Below are 18,444 nucleotides of genomic sequence, written 5' to 3'. Positions count from 1 at the left end.
CTTCAGTGCAAAACTGTTCTCTGAAGTAGAATTAATGACAAATAATATGTTGGAAGAAACAAGCAGCCAATCTAAATTTCCTTTTTTTTAGTTATAATTGTACTATAACAGATAAAATTACACTTTTGTACAATGAAACAATATGGGATTACAATCTATACAGTTCCTTCCTCTGTTGATGCAGTTAGCCCCACTTACTGGAATGCTTTGGAAGTAAATTAATAATTTTTCTTCCAAGCTCTTTTGAAAAGCATACCAGTGCTGGAAGATTCATATTGCTGGGTTGGATGGTATTTGAGGTGTAAGAGTTTCCCTGTTAAAAATTATTAGAAAAAAAACATGACATCTGTTGTTAATAATATCTCAGTTCCTATGTGCTATCCAACTCCGTGATACCCAGGTAATTGTTTTCAAATCTTGTTTATCAATACAATCTGCAACAGAGATGAAGGAAGAATGCAGAAAGCTGCTCACAGAGGGGTCCTTTTGTAGCCTTGTAATTCTGAGACATGGGTCAAAGAAGTCAGTCGCTTCAAAGAAGGCCCTCCCTACCCCCCCCCCCCCCCCCCCCCCCCCCCCCGCCTTTAGCCATAAATCTTTCTTCTAAGTATTTTGACTGTTTCAGGCTAGTGATTAAGCCCACACAGTGGGCACTGGAAAATAATCCTTTAATACAGAAAGAAAAGTACCATTAGCTCATTTCCATCAGCTATTCTGTATTTCAGATGAGGTGTTTTGCTGTTGAAACAAATGCAGTTATTCATAGACTGTGGCTGCATGATTTACATCAAGGCCTATATTCAGTAAAGATAACAGATTTACTTTCTTCATGCATGTGCCCACAATATAATCCTCCTTTGATAGAACTTGAAGGGATTTTTTCAGTGTTTTGTAGCATCGATGTGTTAATGCATTGAGTAGTGGAGAGGCTTTTTTCCATGCAAGTTCAAAAGTTCATGTTATGATCTTCTATGAAATATCTACTTATGTAACTAAATGTGCCTGGTTGTGGGTTAGGATGTACATTATGCATGCTTTTTTAATTTTATTTTTTCTCTCTCCCTCTCCTCCCTTTCTCCTCTACCCCATCACACTTGGCTCTCATTGCTTATCTGCAGCCCCATTTCCTCCATTGCATTGTCCTGGTTCGTTATCTAATAATACCTGAATGGGATTAATTGAGCCTCTCTTGGGAAGTAGACCATTGCTCCAAACCTCAGGAAACTGGATAAAGTTTTATTCTTACTGTAAGCCTGCAGGTATGGGTCCTGCTTCACCTGGTGCCAGTCTGGTTACTGACATCAGTGGAGGCAGCCCTGGATCTCATTCCCATAAGGAAAAGGGCAGATCTGTGGTTTGGAGGGGCCACCACACTGTTTACATTTGGTTTGTTGGAAGTTGAGTGCTTCTTGCTAATCTTTCCCTCTTCCCCAGTTGTACATGTGATTCTTTGGGTTTTACAAGACAGATTTTTTTTAAGAAAACATTGTCTTTCCTGGTGGACCAAGAAATCCCAGTATGTTGGAACCTCTTTACATTAAATGGGTACCTTTTTGACTTTTGCAGTCTTCAGAGTTAGAGGTAATGTGATGCATTTTGGAAATCTTTAGTTAAAACCCAAGTTTTCCCAGTTTCTGCTCATTTGAAACACTATAATCTTCCAAATATATATATATTTTTAAAGGAAGTGAAGGAGAATGAGAGGTACACAAACATGACCATGGTTTGAGTAGAAATTGTAACAACTCAGTTGTGTAAACCGTATTAAAACCAGAAGAAAGGCCATAGCAGAAATATCACACCTTTATTAAGTGCATAGGACCGTATTTTGTCAGGGTAACATAGCTTCCTGGCAGGGTCTCAGCTAAGAAGCAGCATTGTGTGAAGGCAGGTAGGCAGCTTCCAGTCCTCATCTGGCCACCAGAGCTGTGGTACCCGTGTAACAAGCTTCAGGCAGATCTTGCAGTCCCACAAGCGTTGTGGCTATTTGCTTCTTAATCTCCAAGTGCTGCCCTGTTGTCACTGTCCCATTGCAAAATCCCAGTACAGAAGTGAAACTGCAACCAGATCTTGAGAATAGATATTTTTTCATTAAAACAGGATAGGTGATGTTTGAACATTTTTGTCTTTATTTTTAACAAACTTTTTATTGCATCATTTGAAATTATAGAACAACAGGCACCAGTTTGTGTTAGTGGATGCTTAACCAGTATGAATGCACTGGGGTGTATAATTTTACTCTGTATCTTGCCTCTGTTAGAGCTACTGCTTCTGTTCTTCATGTTATCCTGTGTTTAGAACTTTTATTTTACTTTTACTCGTGTCTTTGTAACATGAGAGAATAATGAAAACACGCTGTAAGAAGTTTTTCTGTGGTTTTTACTAAGCATATCCTTCACTGTTTTTATAGTGGTTTTGCATGCCTATCAATCAATCATATTTAACAGGAAATGTGATCTCTTAAAATCACTATAGCTCCAGCAAGTCTGAAGGAGTTGAAAACCTTTCAAGAAGGTGACTAACTGAAAAGTAAATGATGCCGATATTATGTTGCCACTGATTGTATCCAGTGGGGTAAAATAGGTACAAAAAGTGAAGAATCCTGTCAAATCTTCTGAAAGGTTTTAAGTCACTTGAATGTAATTGATTTTGAATAGTTGATTGACTCTTACAATAATGGTTAGGTTTTCCTGATCTTTGATTGCTAGGAAGTGTTTAGTGAAAACTTATGATGCAGGACCTTGTGCCTTTGGTGCTTTTTCTGAAGGGTGGCACTTAGAGAACAGATGTAGTACCAGGTCTGAAAGAAGGATATGTCTAAATACCAGAATGCTGGTCTTGTTTCTCTTCTTCTGAATGGTTTGTCCATGTAGAAAACATAACTCATCAATATTTTGCAGTATTAACTCCTCTTATGTCATTCAGTTACAGAATAAATGGCTTTATTTTGAAAAAAAAAAAATTAGTGCCATTTGAATCAACTGGCTATTTCAGAGAAAGTAACTTATTCTAACGTACCTTTGCCATACAGGAAGAATGGGAATGTGCTCTGGGGAGTTCCTGTGCCTGCTGAGACCAGGAGTCTTCCTTGGGCTGTGATTTCACAAACTGCTCAGCCAGCCTGACTGACTGCTGTCAATTAAGGCAGAATCACTCTTATTCTTCCTTCTCTGAGCTGTGTGGTTCTGCTTTCTTCCCTGTGCCAGGTGAGCCACTCATGCTGGGCTCCACCATGAGCTATTTAAACTAACCAAGCTGAAAAGGATCCTATTCTTTTAGTAAGTTAGGGAGGTGAAGTGGCTCAGCCAGGAGGAGGTCCCAGCAGATTTCCAGAGCTGGCATAAGACAAGCTGTGCTCTGGAATTAAGGAGGGGGGAGAAGGGGGTGGAGAGCAGGGCCTCCCTCCCTTTCCTGGCAGTAGTGAGCCCTTAGATGAGACTGCCTGAGGTACAAAACTGCATCCTTGGACAGGTGCCATCCAGGCACCAATTGCTCTTGGCTGTGTCTAATTTGAGGTCTTGCAATAACATAGCCAAGGTGTGAGAAGGTTGTAAATGGTTAACTGCTGTACCCTGAGGACCTAAACCTTGCCATGGCGGAGAGGTGGAGCTGCTGCAGATACCTGGCATGGACCCCCAGCCAGCATTTCCTGCTCAGGAAGGAAAACTACTGGGGTCTGGCATTTTGTTTTGTTTTCTTAACTTTAGAACACAAAGTTCTACAAAGTGTACAGGTGAGTGGTGAAAACTTCCCATTCATTACTGATATTCTTGTGGATCTAAACTGATCACAGTGGCAACCCAAGTGCCACTTGGATATGTTACTTTATGCAGATGTTACTCCTAACTTCAATGCTTACACTAACTCAAAAAGAGTCCTTCATCAGTAGTTGCATTAGAAAGACCTGTTGGATTGTTGAGGGTATTCTGGAGCGATGAGTAAGGAAGTAACGGGTAAGGCACTACTTTGCAATGTGGGAAGTTCACATATTTTCTGTGGTAGAGACTGATGGACATTGACTTAGTGAAATCCACAAAAATACTTGGTACTTGTGCACCTTGATGCAGAAGAGTAATTAGGTGTCTGCCTGATAGATTTGTATCCCCAAAACTGTAGTTCTGTGGATGGACAAGAAAGGCCTTTTTACACAGAGTGGTGCTTTAGCAGGGGAGGAGAGCATAACAAAGGGTGCGCCTACTAACATTTATGCACTTCAGAGTCAGTGAGTACATGTAGGTATTGCAGCAAAAGAGAAGAAAGAAAGGGTAGAATTTTAACTGGTCTGAATTAGAGTGATTATTCCGACTTTATTTAAACCAATCTGGACATTTGATTAGGACTACTGAAAGCAGAATCTGACCCAAGTGAGATACAATGAAAACACACAACTACTCAGATAAAAAAAATCTGTTACAGTAAAGATGGATCTGGTGGAAGATGGAAATTTTCCTGGGAAGGGAAAGCTGTGATGGGATTGGGAACGTAGAAATGCTAACTGAGATGAATTTTGGTCTTTGGCCGCTGTGTATGGTGTCTAATGATGCACCATAGTAGTAACAGTAGCAGTTGTCTGCTTTGAATGTCTAGAGAGTCCTTGGCATCTGTTCATGCACACAGGTATGGGCTCTCTAGATGCTTAGAGACTTTAGAAGTTCTGCATAGGTTATTGTAATAGCTATAAAAATGAAATGAAAGTATAATTTGACTCTCTTTTCCAGAATGTAGAGGTGAGAATGTTATCAGTTTTATTACTATTTGGATTAGGGTAATACTTAAATGCCCCCAAGAATTTTTAAAGATTTAAGTGCCTGAGGATGAGGTCCATGTCTTGCCGGGGACTGTATAAACAAGTAGTTGAAAACAGTGACCTTGCAGCAGAAGGGGCTTGTATTATGTAAGAGTGTAAGACCCCCTTTCATCTGTCCACAGATGAATTTGTCTCCTGAGAGTTTATCAGGCTTTATGGGAATTCCACCCATAACTGGGTGGGATACAGACACCTTGTTAGGCACAGAAATACAGGAATACTCCTTGCCATGCTCTACCTGCATGAAACTCTCACATGAGAGCCATCAAGTGAGAGAAAGCTGTTTGAGACAGAGAGATTTCCTCTAGACAGAACTCAACTAGATGGAGATGGATTGTGCCAGACATCCTGTCTCCCGTACACTGTTATTTTTATTCTTCCCTAAAACTGTAGGCTAGCACACCACTTGCAGCTTACATCAAATGCTGTGGTCTTGCGCCCAGCCCAGGGTTACATACTTCTGTTAGGTGTGCTGCTGCTCCTGCAGCGCTAGGAATGCTGGAGGGATGCCACACGCTGTTGGTAAATACAGGCTGCAGTTTGACAGTAATTGCTTTCTTCCTGGAGTTTCAGAAATTATGTACAAAAGCAAATGAAGTGAAAGAAATCATTCTGCTTTAAGTGCATTTCATATCAGATGCTATTTATTTTTTTATGCTCCTTTGAACGTGGTACAGTTAAATATATGAAGTCTGTAATAGAGGAGCAAGTCATGTACTTGGAAATGTCCTGGGAGTTGTCTTGGCCTTAATTATTTATAAGCCTTTTTTCTCTCCTGGCCTTTAAATAAATTTAAGGAAGCAGGAGAATGCCCTGTGACTGGAGCAGTGCCCTTCACCACACAAAGCAGCTTCTTGCTGTATGGCCTCTTCCTCATGAAACACCTAGCAGCTTCCCTTGCTCCTTTCAGTCTGTCTTTTAAAACTACTAACAAAAAAATCTGACCAGCCCCAGATGACTTTCAGGGAACAAAGGAATAATTTTTCCTATTTCTGTGTTCTTTTGGTTTTAGGTTTGGAACAAGTGTAAAATATTGATTTATTTGCTTTTTGTGTACTAGTGGTTTGACCTGGTTTCACTGTAATGTCTCATAAAGAAAAAAAAAAACTGTTTTTTTAATCTGTATCGGGTAATTTAAACCCATAGGGAATTTTATATTTTATACAGAAACTAATCAAGTTTTCTTAATCAGGAACAATTCCATGTTACATATCACAGTGTGAATCTGACCTAGTTCTTCATGAAGGACTGGCCAGTGAAGAAGGTTGGTTGCTAATAGGTAGTGCTCCTGCTCCAGGTCATAATTAGCATTTTCCTCCCTAAACCATTACAGCTGTGCTGTCTGCGGCTTGAAGGTGTTCTAGTTTGGTGCCCAGCATTGTGCTCAGAAGATATTCTTGGTTATATGAGATACATGTTTTTTCCTACCTCTGTGTATGTCAATAACAGTATTCTGTTGCTGAACAATGGGGGAGTGGTACCTCTTGAAACCTCTTTTGTACAGGGAAGGACTTCTTGTAAGAGTGTTGAATGATTTCTCCTCTCTCCCCATGCAAGATGCAGCAGTGTTGTGGGGGAATCAAATACCATTGGAGAGCTCATACATCCGTATGTGCTGCCTTTGCACACAGGCAGTATGCTGATGAGGCTTCCACGCGAAGTAGAGAGAGAGATATGTTAGCATGTCTTGAGCTGAGACATAGATGGTTTATATCAGGCTCCATCTTAAAGCTGCTTTCTAGTGAAAGCTGTTAAGAGAACTTATGTTGTGCTTGGAATGAGATTGTGGGTTAAAGGTTTAGTTTTATTTTGTGTCAAATCTGTCTTCATTCTTTATTCTCTTTTGCCACCTTTGGTCTTCTCCATTCCACAGCCATTGACTCTATCCATACAGCTTTTTCAAGTAAATGACATAAGTAGTAGGATTCCAACGTCTATGATAACAAAGGGGCTGGCTTGTTGTTCAGTGTTTTCTTGGTCTGCTGAAAAAGGGGAATATTAAACTTTACCAAGAATCCACTCAGATATTGTATCTCTTCTTCTTTGTACTGATGAAACTGCATTTAGGATAGATGTTTTTTCAAAAAGCTGTTTTGATTTTACATTTTGTACACAGTGTTTGTCATCAAACTGTTTCAGAAGAAATATATTTTGCAGAATGGAGTTTGTCTCAGATGAGCATGGACTGAAAGTAGTTAAGATTTAAAATGCAGAGTACTCTACTGGCCTGGTCTTGCACCTGGATACGATGTGGCCTTTTTTGGCCCTGAGTGTATCCGTATTTCTTAATGGCCCTGACCAGCCTCACCTGGGGTTACCACCCCACCCTCTGCCCACAGGTCTGGGACATCCATTTCAGATCAGCCTGGGGCTGTCAGTCTCTGCCTGAGCTATGTGGTTGGTGGTCTCCAGCCCTGTCGCCTGCCTCTGGAGCTCCCAGCCAGGGCTCCCTGGGTGGCTTCTGGACCTGGTTCAATGCCAGCTGTGCCTGGGGCTGCCGATGGAGCACCCAGCTCTGCTCATCCCCTATGGGACTGTGCTATGGTGGGTGAGGACACTGTCCTGCCAGGGTCACCTGTGGCTCCCAGCTCGTCCCCCCTTGCGGGACAGCCCTGCTGGAGTTCCCTGGCAGCGCCTGTGCTTCTGTACCTCACTGTCATCAGCATGCTCCTGTTTAAGCATTACAAAAGTCTTAGTCTCCAAGACTGCTACTTTCTGAGATACTTGAGAGTTTTAGTGTCCTGTTTTTGTTTTTCAGAGGGACCTTATTTCAACTTCTGATTTTGTGATTTCACTTTTGAATTGATATTCATATTAGATATTAGTGATAGCTCACAGATGAGTGGTTAGACAGGCAGGTAAATTGCTTGTGCTTCTGCAAAGCTTTTGTTTTGTTTTTTGGGTTTTTTTTTGTAACTTTGGTTTTTGGGAAGTGGTTTAGGGACATTAGGTTTTTCTGTTTTATATGCCTACAAAGTATGTACTTTAAAAAAAGGGAATTTCTATTTAGCAGAATGTTTAAATTCCTAAGCTTATGCTCTAAAAACCTTTTTTAATTTGGAATGCTTCTTAGAGTAAGCTCAATTCCCAGAGAGCAGTTGATATCCAAATCTGAAGTATGGTGGGGGGAGAGGAAGAAAGATTCCAAAATAATCAAAATGTGGATCAAAAAGAAAAAAGGAAAAATACGCAAAGATTGTAAAGAACTGTCTAGTTTCTTTTTAGAAAAATAAATCCTTAAATAGAAGATGTCAGTTTAAAAGTTGTCGTGCCTCTTTCACATCTGAAATATTCTTAAAACAAATCCTGTTTTAAAACCAGAATAAGTTCATGGTTATCTGATGAGCTGCTTATAGGCTTGCTTTGGTTTCACTGGTTTTATTTTGTTTGAAGTGAAAGTGTGAGTTTGAGGAGGGGAGTGTTGTGAATGCCTGCATAGTTGGGTTAACTTAGTTAGGGACGTTGCTGCTCCTTGGCAACCCTTTAACTAGGAAAAGAGATCCTGTCATGGAATAATCTTCCATTTGGAAGACCAAAACCCTTCTGTCTCTTGTCATCTTTTTTTCAGTCATCTGCAACATAACTGTGAGTAAAAATCGATGCTCCTGATGCTTTTAAGATTATACAAACATAAACAACCTTGTTTGGTTTAGGAACCTGTAAGTGATGGTAAGATCTTATTTAGAAAGCTTACCCAGAAGCTTTCTAAGTGTAAGCTTAACAGAAAACCCAAGTGGAAAGTTGGTCAAACATCCAGAAGATGTGTAAACAGAAAAGTTAGACATGTGCATTGAATTGAGAATTAACAGTTGTTACAGGCTGTGCCAATCGGAGCTGTTTTAAGTGGTCCCAGCCTTGCCATCCCAATTCATTCTTTAACTGGAAACTAATTTAAGTGTGACATTTTGTGTGAAAGAGCTGTCATCGGGCATTTATGTATATTTTTAAGTGAAATGAAAAAGTAACCCAAACACAAAGTGCATCCATCAACCTGTTTGTATGCCTGCACCTTTAGAAAATGGTGCAGGCTGATTGCCTTTGGCAGAATTGAGGGAAAACTCTTGTTACTTTACTGCTTTTTGAAAAGTGGGGGAAATACTGGCCTTGTTTACCTGAGCATATGATATAACTTAGAGTAATTCATTTGCAATTCGTGTCGACATTTCCATTATGCAGGACTTGGTGGGTTTATTCCAGGATAGAATGTTTGCACACATGACTTCTGGTTGGCTTATCCTAAGATAGCTGTGGTGTTCAATGTGCCTGATCAGCAAGGCAAATGACTTTTTTTTACTAACACTGATTTCATCTTTAGGCTGCTAACTATACAATTACTGTGCAGGGGATGGCTAGTGTTCTGCAAGGAAATGTGTGCAACTAGCAGTAATGAAAGATAAGGGGTGTTTTAAAAAAATTGAATTGGCTAGCTAAAACTCTGTATGTGTCCAATTTAGAATAATCTGCAAAGGCAGAGACTGAATAAAAATGCTGTTCTTGATAAGACAGTCATCCACACCCTTCCTTCTCTGTAATTTCCTTCCATTCTTCCCACTTTTCAACTTCATGCTGTAGTTTCAGATAGGTTGGTCAACAAATTAATTGCCAAATAGTTGGCTAGGGATTAAAGCAGTAGCCTGGCCTGTCTGTTTTAGTCCATGGATCTGCTGCCATTCTTCTGAGTGATGTTGGACAAGCTGGCCAGTGTTTGTGTCAGTTCCTCTTTTGTGAGTCATGGGTAATGTGTCCCTGCCTCATTAGATTGTTGTGAGGATATATTCATGTGTCTTTGGTGCTTCTGATGTTACAGTCATACAAGGTATAACAGTGCTCTCGTGCAATCATGTGAAAATAATACATTATGTACGTACCCATGAAAGTAAGAAATCGGAGATTAAAATACAGTAGGTAATTTGATAGGTTTGTTTGCACTTCAGTCAAACAGCACATGCCGCTTCTCAAAGTCTCTAGGCTTTTCTCTGATGAAACTAGTAGACTACCAGGGTAGTCACAGACCGAACCAGCGAGAGGTTGCTTGTGGTTTTCTGTTTGTGGGGTTTTTTTCTTTTTTGTTGGTTTAACCCCCTAATAAATGCCAAGATAATCAAATATGTGGTAGTCATGTTTCTAGTGTAGTGATAATCAGTGTAGTCAATCAGGCTTCTTTTAATAATCTCTATAGCAACTACACTCAGTAAAAAGTGAAAATAACTGATTCATGTGGTTTTAGGCCAAATGATACATGTGAGCAATGTCCTATCTGTTTGAAATGTCATATTCAGCTAAATGATGCATACTCTGCTGGCAATGCTTTCCATTGCTTCTCTTAAAAAGCAAGGAAATGGGAGCTAGTTTTTGTTTGCAGTATAATTTGTTAAGAGAAATGGACTTTTAAATACTAGCGTTAGTGTCCCTCCATCCGTTTCTCCAGAATATTCAATCAAAAGCAGGAAGTCTTGGTAGCAAATATTTTGCTTTTTATTTCATTCCTTTCTGCACGTGGAAAGTGATATTTTAAAGCTGGTTATACCGATGCAAATACTTTGTTTTGGTTTAGCTAGAACCTGCTCCTAACTAAACTTTTTTTTAAAAAAAGAAGTGGATCTCACAGATGAGGTTCATCGCTTCATAACTGTCATTATTTCTGTATCTCTAGTTCTCCTGTCTACTTTGTATTTTGCCTTAACGGTTGCATGTGTCCCTGATATATTTTAGGAGTAGTAATTAGAAGCAATACCTAAAATATGTGTTCTTTTCCTCCCACTCGGTGTTATCCTGGTCTCTCACAGCTGTGTTCCTGCAGTTACTCATTCCACCTGAAAGGGTGACATGTGGAATTGCTTTGGATCTGGAAGTGAGCAAAATGTCAGGGATTGCCTCAGAGGAGCCTTCTCTGAAATGGCTCAGATGCTTCTTGCCTTTCACATGCATACTTTAGGTTTGATTTTTTCAGAGGTGCTGAGCGCCTGCATTTCCTGCTGACTGCACCCAGCCTTTCTTCTTTCAAAATCGCACCTCTTTTAAATGCCTCTATTCCGTAGCTTTTTAAGCTAGCTTTCAAAGCTGGCCTGAGGGCACCAAAACTTAACTTGAAGATTATGTTATAGACCCCTGTGGTGGGGGTAATGGTGGGAGAGTTAGCACCTCTGGAAGTGTGCCCTGTAGAGTTGCTGTTTGTACTGAGCTTCTCAAAGAATGGCTTTGCAATTAAATCCGTGCTTTAAATTCAGCGCCAAAATAGAATTTTGAAAGATCTGTTATATAAAGTGTTCTTTTGGGAGAAGTAGTAAGTGTCTGGCAATCCTGTGTGTGGAGGTGTTTATTTTATGATTTTAAATGTGACTCTCTTCCTTTTAAGCTTTTTTCTTTTCCACCGATCTTTAGGAACATTTTGTTTTTCACTTAACTCTACTTATTTATATGTGTCTTGCAGGAATCCCTTGAAGCTTGCCCTGGGAATGGACAGCTACCTCCATCTCTGGAGGAGAGTAGTGCCAATTGAAGAAGCCTTCAAGGCAAGTCAACAAGTGCGCTGATAACTCTTGGAAGAATACAGGGAAGGGGTGACCTTCCAGGCCAACAGCCATGCCTTTTGGGCTGAAACTGCGACGGACCAGACGCTACAACGTCTTGAGCAAGAACTGCTTTGTGACAAGGATCCGTCTGCTGGACAGCAATGTGATCGAGTGCACCCTCTCCGTGGAGAGCACGGGGCAGGAGTGCTTGGAGGCTGTCGCTCAGAGGCTGGAATTACGTGAGGTAAGTGTAACCCGGGAATGACCACCTGTCACTGTATAATTTGACACATTTTTAGCTCAGGCAGTCTGTTCATATGAATCATGTTCTTCTCAGGGCTGGCCAGATAGGATCAGCAGCTTGGAGCTTGGACAAACATATTCTGGTTGCATGAAAACTGAAGGCAGAACGACACTCAGGGTTTTGTGCTGTTGCTCGTTCATCTTGGCTTTGAGAGCTCTTTGTAATACAGAGATGGGGTTTCTTCTTTTCTTGGAAAGCAATGTGTGATACTTTCTGAACTGGCATGCCAAGGGCCAAGTTACAGTAACTTTTATCTGAATGTAACCCTGGTTTCACCAGCACTGCTGGTTGAATTATGCCAGTGGGAAGGAGACCATTGGCTTTTAAATATCCAACTTTGTATAAATATATTCTTGATACTAACATACTGAAAGAGGCAACAGTTGTATTACTAGCAGGAGCAACTAGTAACAGTTTGAGGATGGTGAATTTTTTCTCTTCCTTTTGTTTAACTAAAATATTTCACATCTGAAACTCTAAAAGGCTTCTGAAAAGGCTGAAGAAACGCAGTCTTTATTAAAGACTGAAATCCTTTATTTTCTACTTCTTGCTGTAGAGTTCAGTGTTTATTTTAAGTGTGAGGCCTTTTTAAAAATATCTCTCCAGCATGCATGGCACAAATGAACTGTCTTTTCTTACTTCTGTGGACTCCTTATGTGTACCCTGCATGCTTCTAGGCTTTTGCGAATCCAAAGTTGAAAACCATTGCCTGGGAATTGCTGTGTTATCATCTGACTGTCCTGGCTGATGCTTTCTGTAAGCACAGCTGGGAAATCTAATAGATCTTGCAGTGTCTTACTTTTGTAGGTCTACAGCCCTTGGTAATGGTGGCAGCTGGAAGGTATCATACAAATAACTAGTGCAGATGAAAACTAAACAAAAACTCTTTTTTGTACATCAATAATTATAAAGAATGAGAGAAGAATCTCACTCTGTGTGTGCAGAATAGGCAGGAGAATCTGCAGGCAGGAATAAGGCAGAGAGACAGAATATTGCATAGTGATTTTTCATATTTGAGGGTTTTTTATGTGGATTTTAGTAGAATCATCTTCACCCTCCCTTTCTAGAGATGAAGATTTCCCAGTAATTTTTTTTTTTTAACCTTTCTGTTGGTGATGCTTTAGGGTGTCCTTACAGAGATGTTAGGTCTTTCCCTTTCCTTCCAGTGCAGAAAGGAGTGAAATGACTGAAGTCATTCTCCTTGTATTCCTTGTGGGCTTATCTAGTTGGTACAGCAAAAGTCTGGGGCCCAATGATTCTCTGGAGTTCCACCTGCGTTTGTGAACAATAGCTCTGTCAGTGGGTTAGCATTCTTTTCCACAAAGCATTTTGTGATTTCAGAACGTGTTTTGTTCCACTTTGGAACAAAGCCTGAAGTTTCAAAATTTTCCAAAGAAAAGAGATTGGACAGGAGTGTAGCAAAGGAAGCTGTTTTGGTCAGTGTCCAATTTCATGGGGATTTTCTATTGCTTTGGTTTTTTTCATTTCAAAATCATTTGTGTCATGCAAAAAGAAATATGTCAGCACAAAAAGTTTGTGTTTCAAGATAAAAAATATTTTAACAACACAGAAGAGAGTGCTTTGATGTTGTTGGAACACTTTCCCCCTCTTTCATCACCCTCCCCGCTTTTTTTCTAAACAAAGTTTTGGCAATGATCAACCAATTTTGTAAAGTTCAGGTTTCAACAGTGCAGCATTTTTTGACAGAAGTTGGGGTTTTTGGTTTTTTTTTTTTAGTTTTGTTTTTTGTTTTAATCTCTTTTTCTGTTTGATTCTGGTAGCATCCATTGCTGCTTTAAATGTTTAGGAGAGAAGAGAATTACTGACCTCTTTTAACTCTGAGAGGGTCTCCATGTATCCTTTTCTGCTCCTTTCATGAGGAATAATTGGAGCCAGCAAACTTAGAGGTGCCTGGTGCTGGGTGCTGTCCTTTCACTCAGACTCAAAATACAGTTGTTCTTCTGCCCTTCCAGTCTTCCTGAAATAGTTTGTAGTGAAACAAGGCTAATGCAGTCATTTGATGACTGTCCCCTTCCCTCTCTAGGCTTACCATCATTTTGCAGAATTCTGAAAAATGAAAAAAGAATTCAGAATTTTGAACTTGCTGGCTAATCAAATTATACAGAAGGATCAAAAATACTTTGACAAAGCTCAGATTTCTACAAGATTTGTACAACTGGATAGCTGAGTAGAGGATGGAAGCCCATTAAGTATACTGAGGAGAAAATTCTTGCAGGTGTCCAGATTGGAGAGAGACTTTTTAAATTCCCCAAATGCAGCAAAAACTTCAGTGGAATATGCCTTTTCTTAGATATCTTTATCAGCAGACTATGATGCCCTAGTAAGGAAGAAATTGAGCTTCATTAAATCCCATGCTCACAAAACAGTACTCAAATCCTGTTTGTCTCCTCCATGCAGTCTTAGGTAAGAATATATGTTCTCTTAAAAGTAAAGCTCAATTTTCATTTGATACTTTAGTTTGGTCTTATGTTTAAATAAATTCCAGGTGTACTCCAACTTTTACCTTGGTGTTAGGATGTTTCACTCAAGCCAATTTCTTAGAAATAAACAAAAAACTGTCCAAACCCCACCTACTAAAAAGCAAAACTGAGATTACTGTATGTATTGTTGTGACAGTCTGTCGATCATTATACCACACATGACTGAAAAACAGTATCTGATGGATTATGCATATTTCTATTTGATCTCTGTGGAATGCAGCTCCCTCCCTGACTGAGTCAGGGTTCAGGGATAGGTCAGTAGAAAGTGTAGCCATGTAACTACTGTAAAATCTAGTTTTATCCTTTTCAGCAAAGCTCTTGACAAAGCATCGGGTCTTCTAATTGAATAGTTAACCAGTTCGAATAAAATGAGCTCTTATGCCAGTATTATGTAAAAAAGTAAAGACGAGGAGAGGAAAGGAGAGAGTGGAAAGACAAGGTCAGAAACATCATTTTATAATCTTGTATTTATGTGCACAGATTATAAAAAGGATTTTTTTTTTCCCAATATGATGGAATTTTTCCCTTCAAGTAAGACTAAGTGAACTTGCTTGAAATAGCACAGTAATCTGTGCAAATCTGTTGTGAGACTTCATGTCTCTCTCTCCTTTTTGTTCTCCTTAAATCACTTTATAAAATGATAAAAAGTTTAAAGATGGAACGTTCTGACGAATTGCAAGGTTGAGGGAGGGGGTGGGGTGCCAAGAAGGTCCTTTCCAGCCAAAATTATTCTTTTGAGCTGAATCTCACAATGGTACTTCCAGCACTACAAGGCTGCAAAACCCAAAAAAAAGCAGGAGGATGGCAGGCCTAGCGCCACAGGTGGACGATAACCACTGTGCAGGGGTGGCCGTTTGCTGCTATTCTGACCTTTTTTTTGTGCCCTATAAGGTGTCCCCTCCTTGCAGGGCACAACTTGAAAACCTGTGTTCGGCAGTCAGGTTGCCTCGAAGTTTGGCTTGGTTAGACTTGTTTTGCCAGTGATGCTGAGATGGGGTTCCGTCTCTAGGAATAATTGGCTGCTGTAAATGATGCCTTCCTCTCTGTGCGAGTGCCCCAGGATAGCAGGGTTTAATGCTTTTTGCCCGGAGGAGCTGGAATTCTGCCTCTTCCTCAAGGATAAATATTTAGTTGGCTGCTTAACCAGATGCTTTAATAAACACTGAGCCAGTCTCGTTAGCTGCTTTTGAGTGAGATTAGCTAGTTTAGTATGTGTCTGTCATCTTCTGTTGTTGACAATTCTACTCTTTTTGACTGACATAAAGGCAGGGGTAGTTCTGAACTTAGGAGTATAGCTAAGTCCAAAATGAGTATGTTGCCTTCTGAACTGGCAGCTATAATGTTTTCTGTTTTAAGACTTCTCAGTACAGGTTTTGTGTATCCAGTTCTCTTTTCTGGCTCGCCACATTTCGAGGATCACCTTTTCATGTAGTGTCATTGGGACGTGCAGGTGCTCTGGTTCTTGTCCACTGCTTTAGCAGAGGACTGCAGTTCCTGGAAAAATGTAAGCCAGTTTCCTTGTATCCTTGTACCATGTATGAAGTCATGTGTGGTAGGTAAGACAAATTTTAAAACCTTGAGAGAAAATTAATGTAAACTGTTTTCTAACAGAGCTTTTAGTGTATTTGCAGATTAGACAGACCAAACAGCACTAGCAACTGAACCTCTTTGCAGAACGGATGTGTGTGCGTACATTTAGTGTTATGGAAAGCTTTCCTTTTGTGTGTATCACCAGTCTACCAACTGTGGCTGGAAGAAGGATTTTTTTTTTTTTAAGTGAAAGCATCATTCATCTCCTTTGCCACTTTGACTGCTGATATGCCTGATAGAGCAGCCTGTGTTACTTCAGAGCCTGCCAGGTATAGGCATAGATATTTATTCCATGAAAACTTGAGTGAAGACAGTGGTTCACTTTGTACAGATGGACAAACAGATCAGTTATGGAATCAACCTAGTTTTCAATCAACTGCTTATGGAGAAAAAGATCCCATTTTTATATCCCCTCATCTAATTGGTGGTATGTCTGTACTGTAAAAATGTTTTGTGGGCTGGAATGTATGGCAACAAATGACTCAGATTCTGTAAGGCCTTCTGGACAGTCATATGCCTGGTCATAGCATAGTGAACATGATGGTCCAGCCATTTCCAGTCCCACATTCCTCCGTTCCTGTTTGGGAATTACTGATGTTCCTAGGGGAGACAGTCTCTTCAGTCATTTGTGGTAGTGACTACAGAAGTCCTTCCCCACTGTGGGTTGTTGAAAAATGCTAACATTTTTAAGAAGTAACATTCCTGGTGACAGGGAGCTCATACTCGCATAACTGTGTTGGTTGTCTCTCCAAAGTGCATGCATTTGTGTCTTGAGCTCTGCTCTGCGGTCCCTCTGCTTCATCTGCAATTGCTTGATCCTCTCTAGTCTGCTTTCCAGGAAAACAGTCAGCTTTTAGTTGTTTGAAATGTGCGCTGCCGTGGTTGGTCCACTGTATCTGCTGTAGTCTAGAAACTTAAACACTGCATTCCCTTCACTTCTTACTCCTTGGAAGTGATTCAGAATTCTGGATTTGGTACTTGAAGAGCCTACTACTGTAGCAAATCTAAATTTTTGTTGTCCCCCTGCCCCCACTCAAAGGGGAGAGACTGTGCTCATTTGAGCTGTTCAGTTACAATACCCTTAATCCCTCTGATAACTCTTTTAGACTTCAGACTCCAAATCATCTTAGTTGCTCGATGTTTTAGAAATACTTGACACTGCAAAGTTGGGTCCTCGGTGATGTGAATGTTTACTTTTTAAGGTAATATGGAAGATCTGTTTTCACAGCTCTGCGTTGTTTCTTGCTGAGGATGAGCTGCCATGCAGTGATTTTTCAAGAGTTTGGATTTCCTTATGAGGTGGTAAAATCATTGTGTTTTTTTCTACCTTCAAATGAATTCCTTTCCTTTGCTGTCTCCACTGTCCCTCCCACCTTCATTTTGATTTAATTACTATCATGGTGAGCTCGTCAGAAAGAACTTTATCCAGTGATGACTACATAGGGAGAATAGACATCTATCAGTGAATTGGTTAGTTTTGGTTTAAGTTTGTCCTATGGGAGATGCTGACTTATTGATATTTTGTGCCCTGGATTGAAGATATATAAAGTTATTAAGATAGATTTTAAAGATACCTTTAAATTCTGGAAAATACTACATTTATTCTCTTCAAAAGAGAACTAGGTTTCTTCACTGTATCAAACTGAGCTTAAAGAGAAAGGACTGAGCCGTGTTCGAGCTATACTGCATGTTTGTGGAGCCTAATTGAGGAATTAAGTTGAATTAGTTATCACCTTAGTTAAATGCTAGTCTGGATGTTCTCCCAAGTTGAGAATATGCACGTAATGAGACCCTAAAGTAAATACACTTGCACTGCAATTCAGAGTTTTTGCATATGATTCTCTCTTGCATGCCCTCAGCTACAAAATAGTTTGAACAGCGTGGCCCCGCTGGCTTGTTGTCATTTCTAAGCATTTTAACTTTTCAGTATTGCATTATTTGCTCTTCTGTTGTGTGCTAAGTCATGGTACATGCAATGGTTTTTAGAGAAGTATCCTTATCAAAGTGAAACTTTTGCAAAGTGTAATGGTTGCAATTTGTCTGCTACTTCTAAAGACTTTTTATTTAAAGGTGTGCACATCTGGGAAATCCAGTTGTTGAAATCTTGATGGTTGATTCATAGGCCAACCTTTTTGAATGTATTAAAAATAATTTCAAATGAAAGCTTTATAAAACAGCAAATACGGATTTTTCTATTCTTTGTGTCAAGTATCTTTACTTAAAATGTGGTGTTATGCATAAAGGATTATGACTGCCTGTGGAATGATCGTTGTCCAGGGAAGTTGAGCTATAACAACAAAATAAGTATGTTATTTGTTTTAGGGTTAGTCTAACCTAATGGAAACTACTAGAAAGTTTTAATTGAAGAGTCAGTTGTTTTAAATGTTTTAAATTAAAAGTTTTAATTGGGAGTCAGTTGGATTAAACACCAAGAAAGTTTATTGAAATAAAATGAGAGAAATATGTAGAAATAGTAATGATCCCACTTTCAGATCCTAAATCTGCTGGTGTCTATGAAAGTTCCTCTCACAATTTCTGTTTCATACATTCCAGTGTTAGTACAGGGTGGTATTTTATTTTGAAGGCATTGCTGGCAATTTCCAGATGCTGTCAGCTGAAATACTGAAGAAAAAGGTGTTGATACAAACTTCACAGTTAGGGCTACAGTCAGAATTCCAAGCAACTGATGGGTTAGTTCCTTTGCTAAACACGAACACTCTTTTCACCTTT

The 18,444-nt window shown here is 39.8% G+C and overlaps 1 protein-coding gene across 5 annotated transcripts in view; it reads left to right on the top strand.

Moving 5' to 3' along the window:
* PTPN14 (protein tyrosine phosphatase non-receptor type 14) overlaps positions 1–18,444 on the top strand; it is a 122,171-nt gene that overhangs the window by 32,794 nt on the left and 70,933 nt on the right. For 4 of the 5 annotated variants that reach the window (XM_074863703.1, XM_074863702.1, XM_074863701.1 and 1 more), the window contains one exon: positions 11,238–11,563. In XM_074863703.1, coding sequence (XP_074719804.1) covers positions 11,390–11,563 — 174 coding nt within the window. In that variant the 5' untranslated portion in view covers positions 11,238–11,389. Of the gene's footprint in view, positions 1–3,134; positions 3,207–11,237; positions 11,564–18,444 lie in introns of those variants that run through there. The other variant, XM_074863706.1, reaches the window with a different exon arrangement.

Source organism: Strix uralensis, chromosome 3 (assembly GCF_047716275.1).
Source record: "Strix uralensis isolate ZFMK-TIS-50842 chromosome 3, bStrUra1, whole genome shotgun sequence".
In the NCBI taxonomy this organism is placed as follows: domain Eukaryota; kingdom Metazoa; phylum Chordata; class Aves; order Strigiformes; family Strigidae; genus Strix; species Strix uralensis.
The sequence above is the reverse complement of the archived record's forward strand: the minus strand, read 5'-3'. Positions and strand labels throughout refer to the sequence as shown.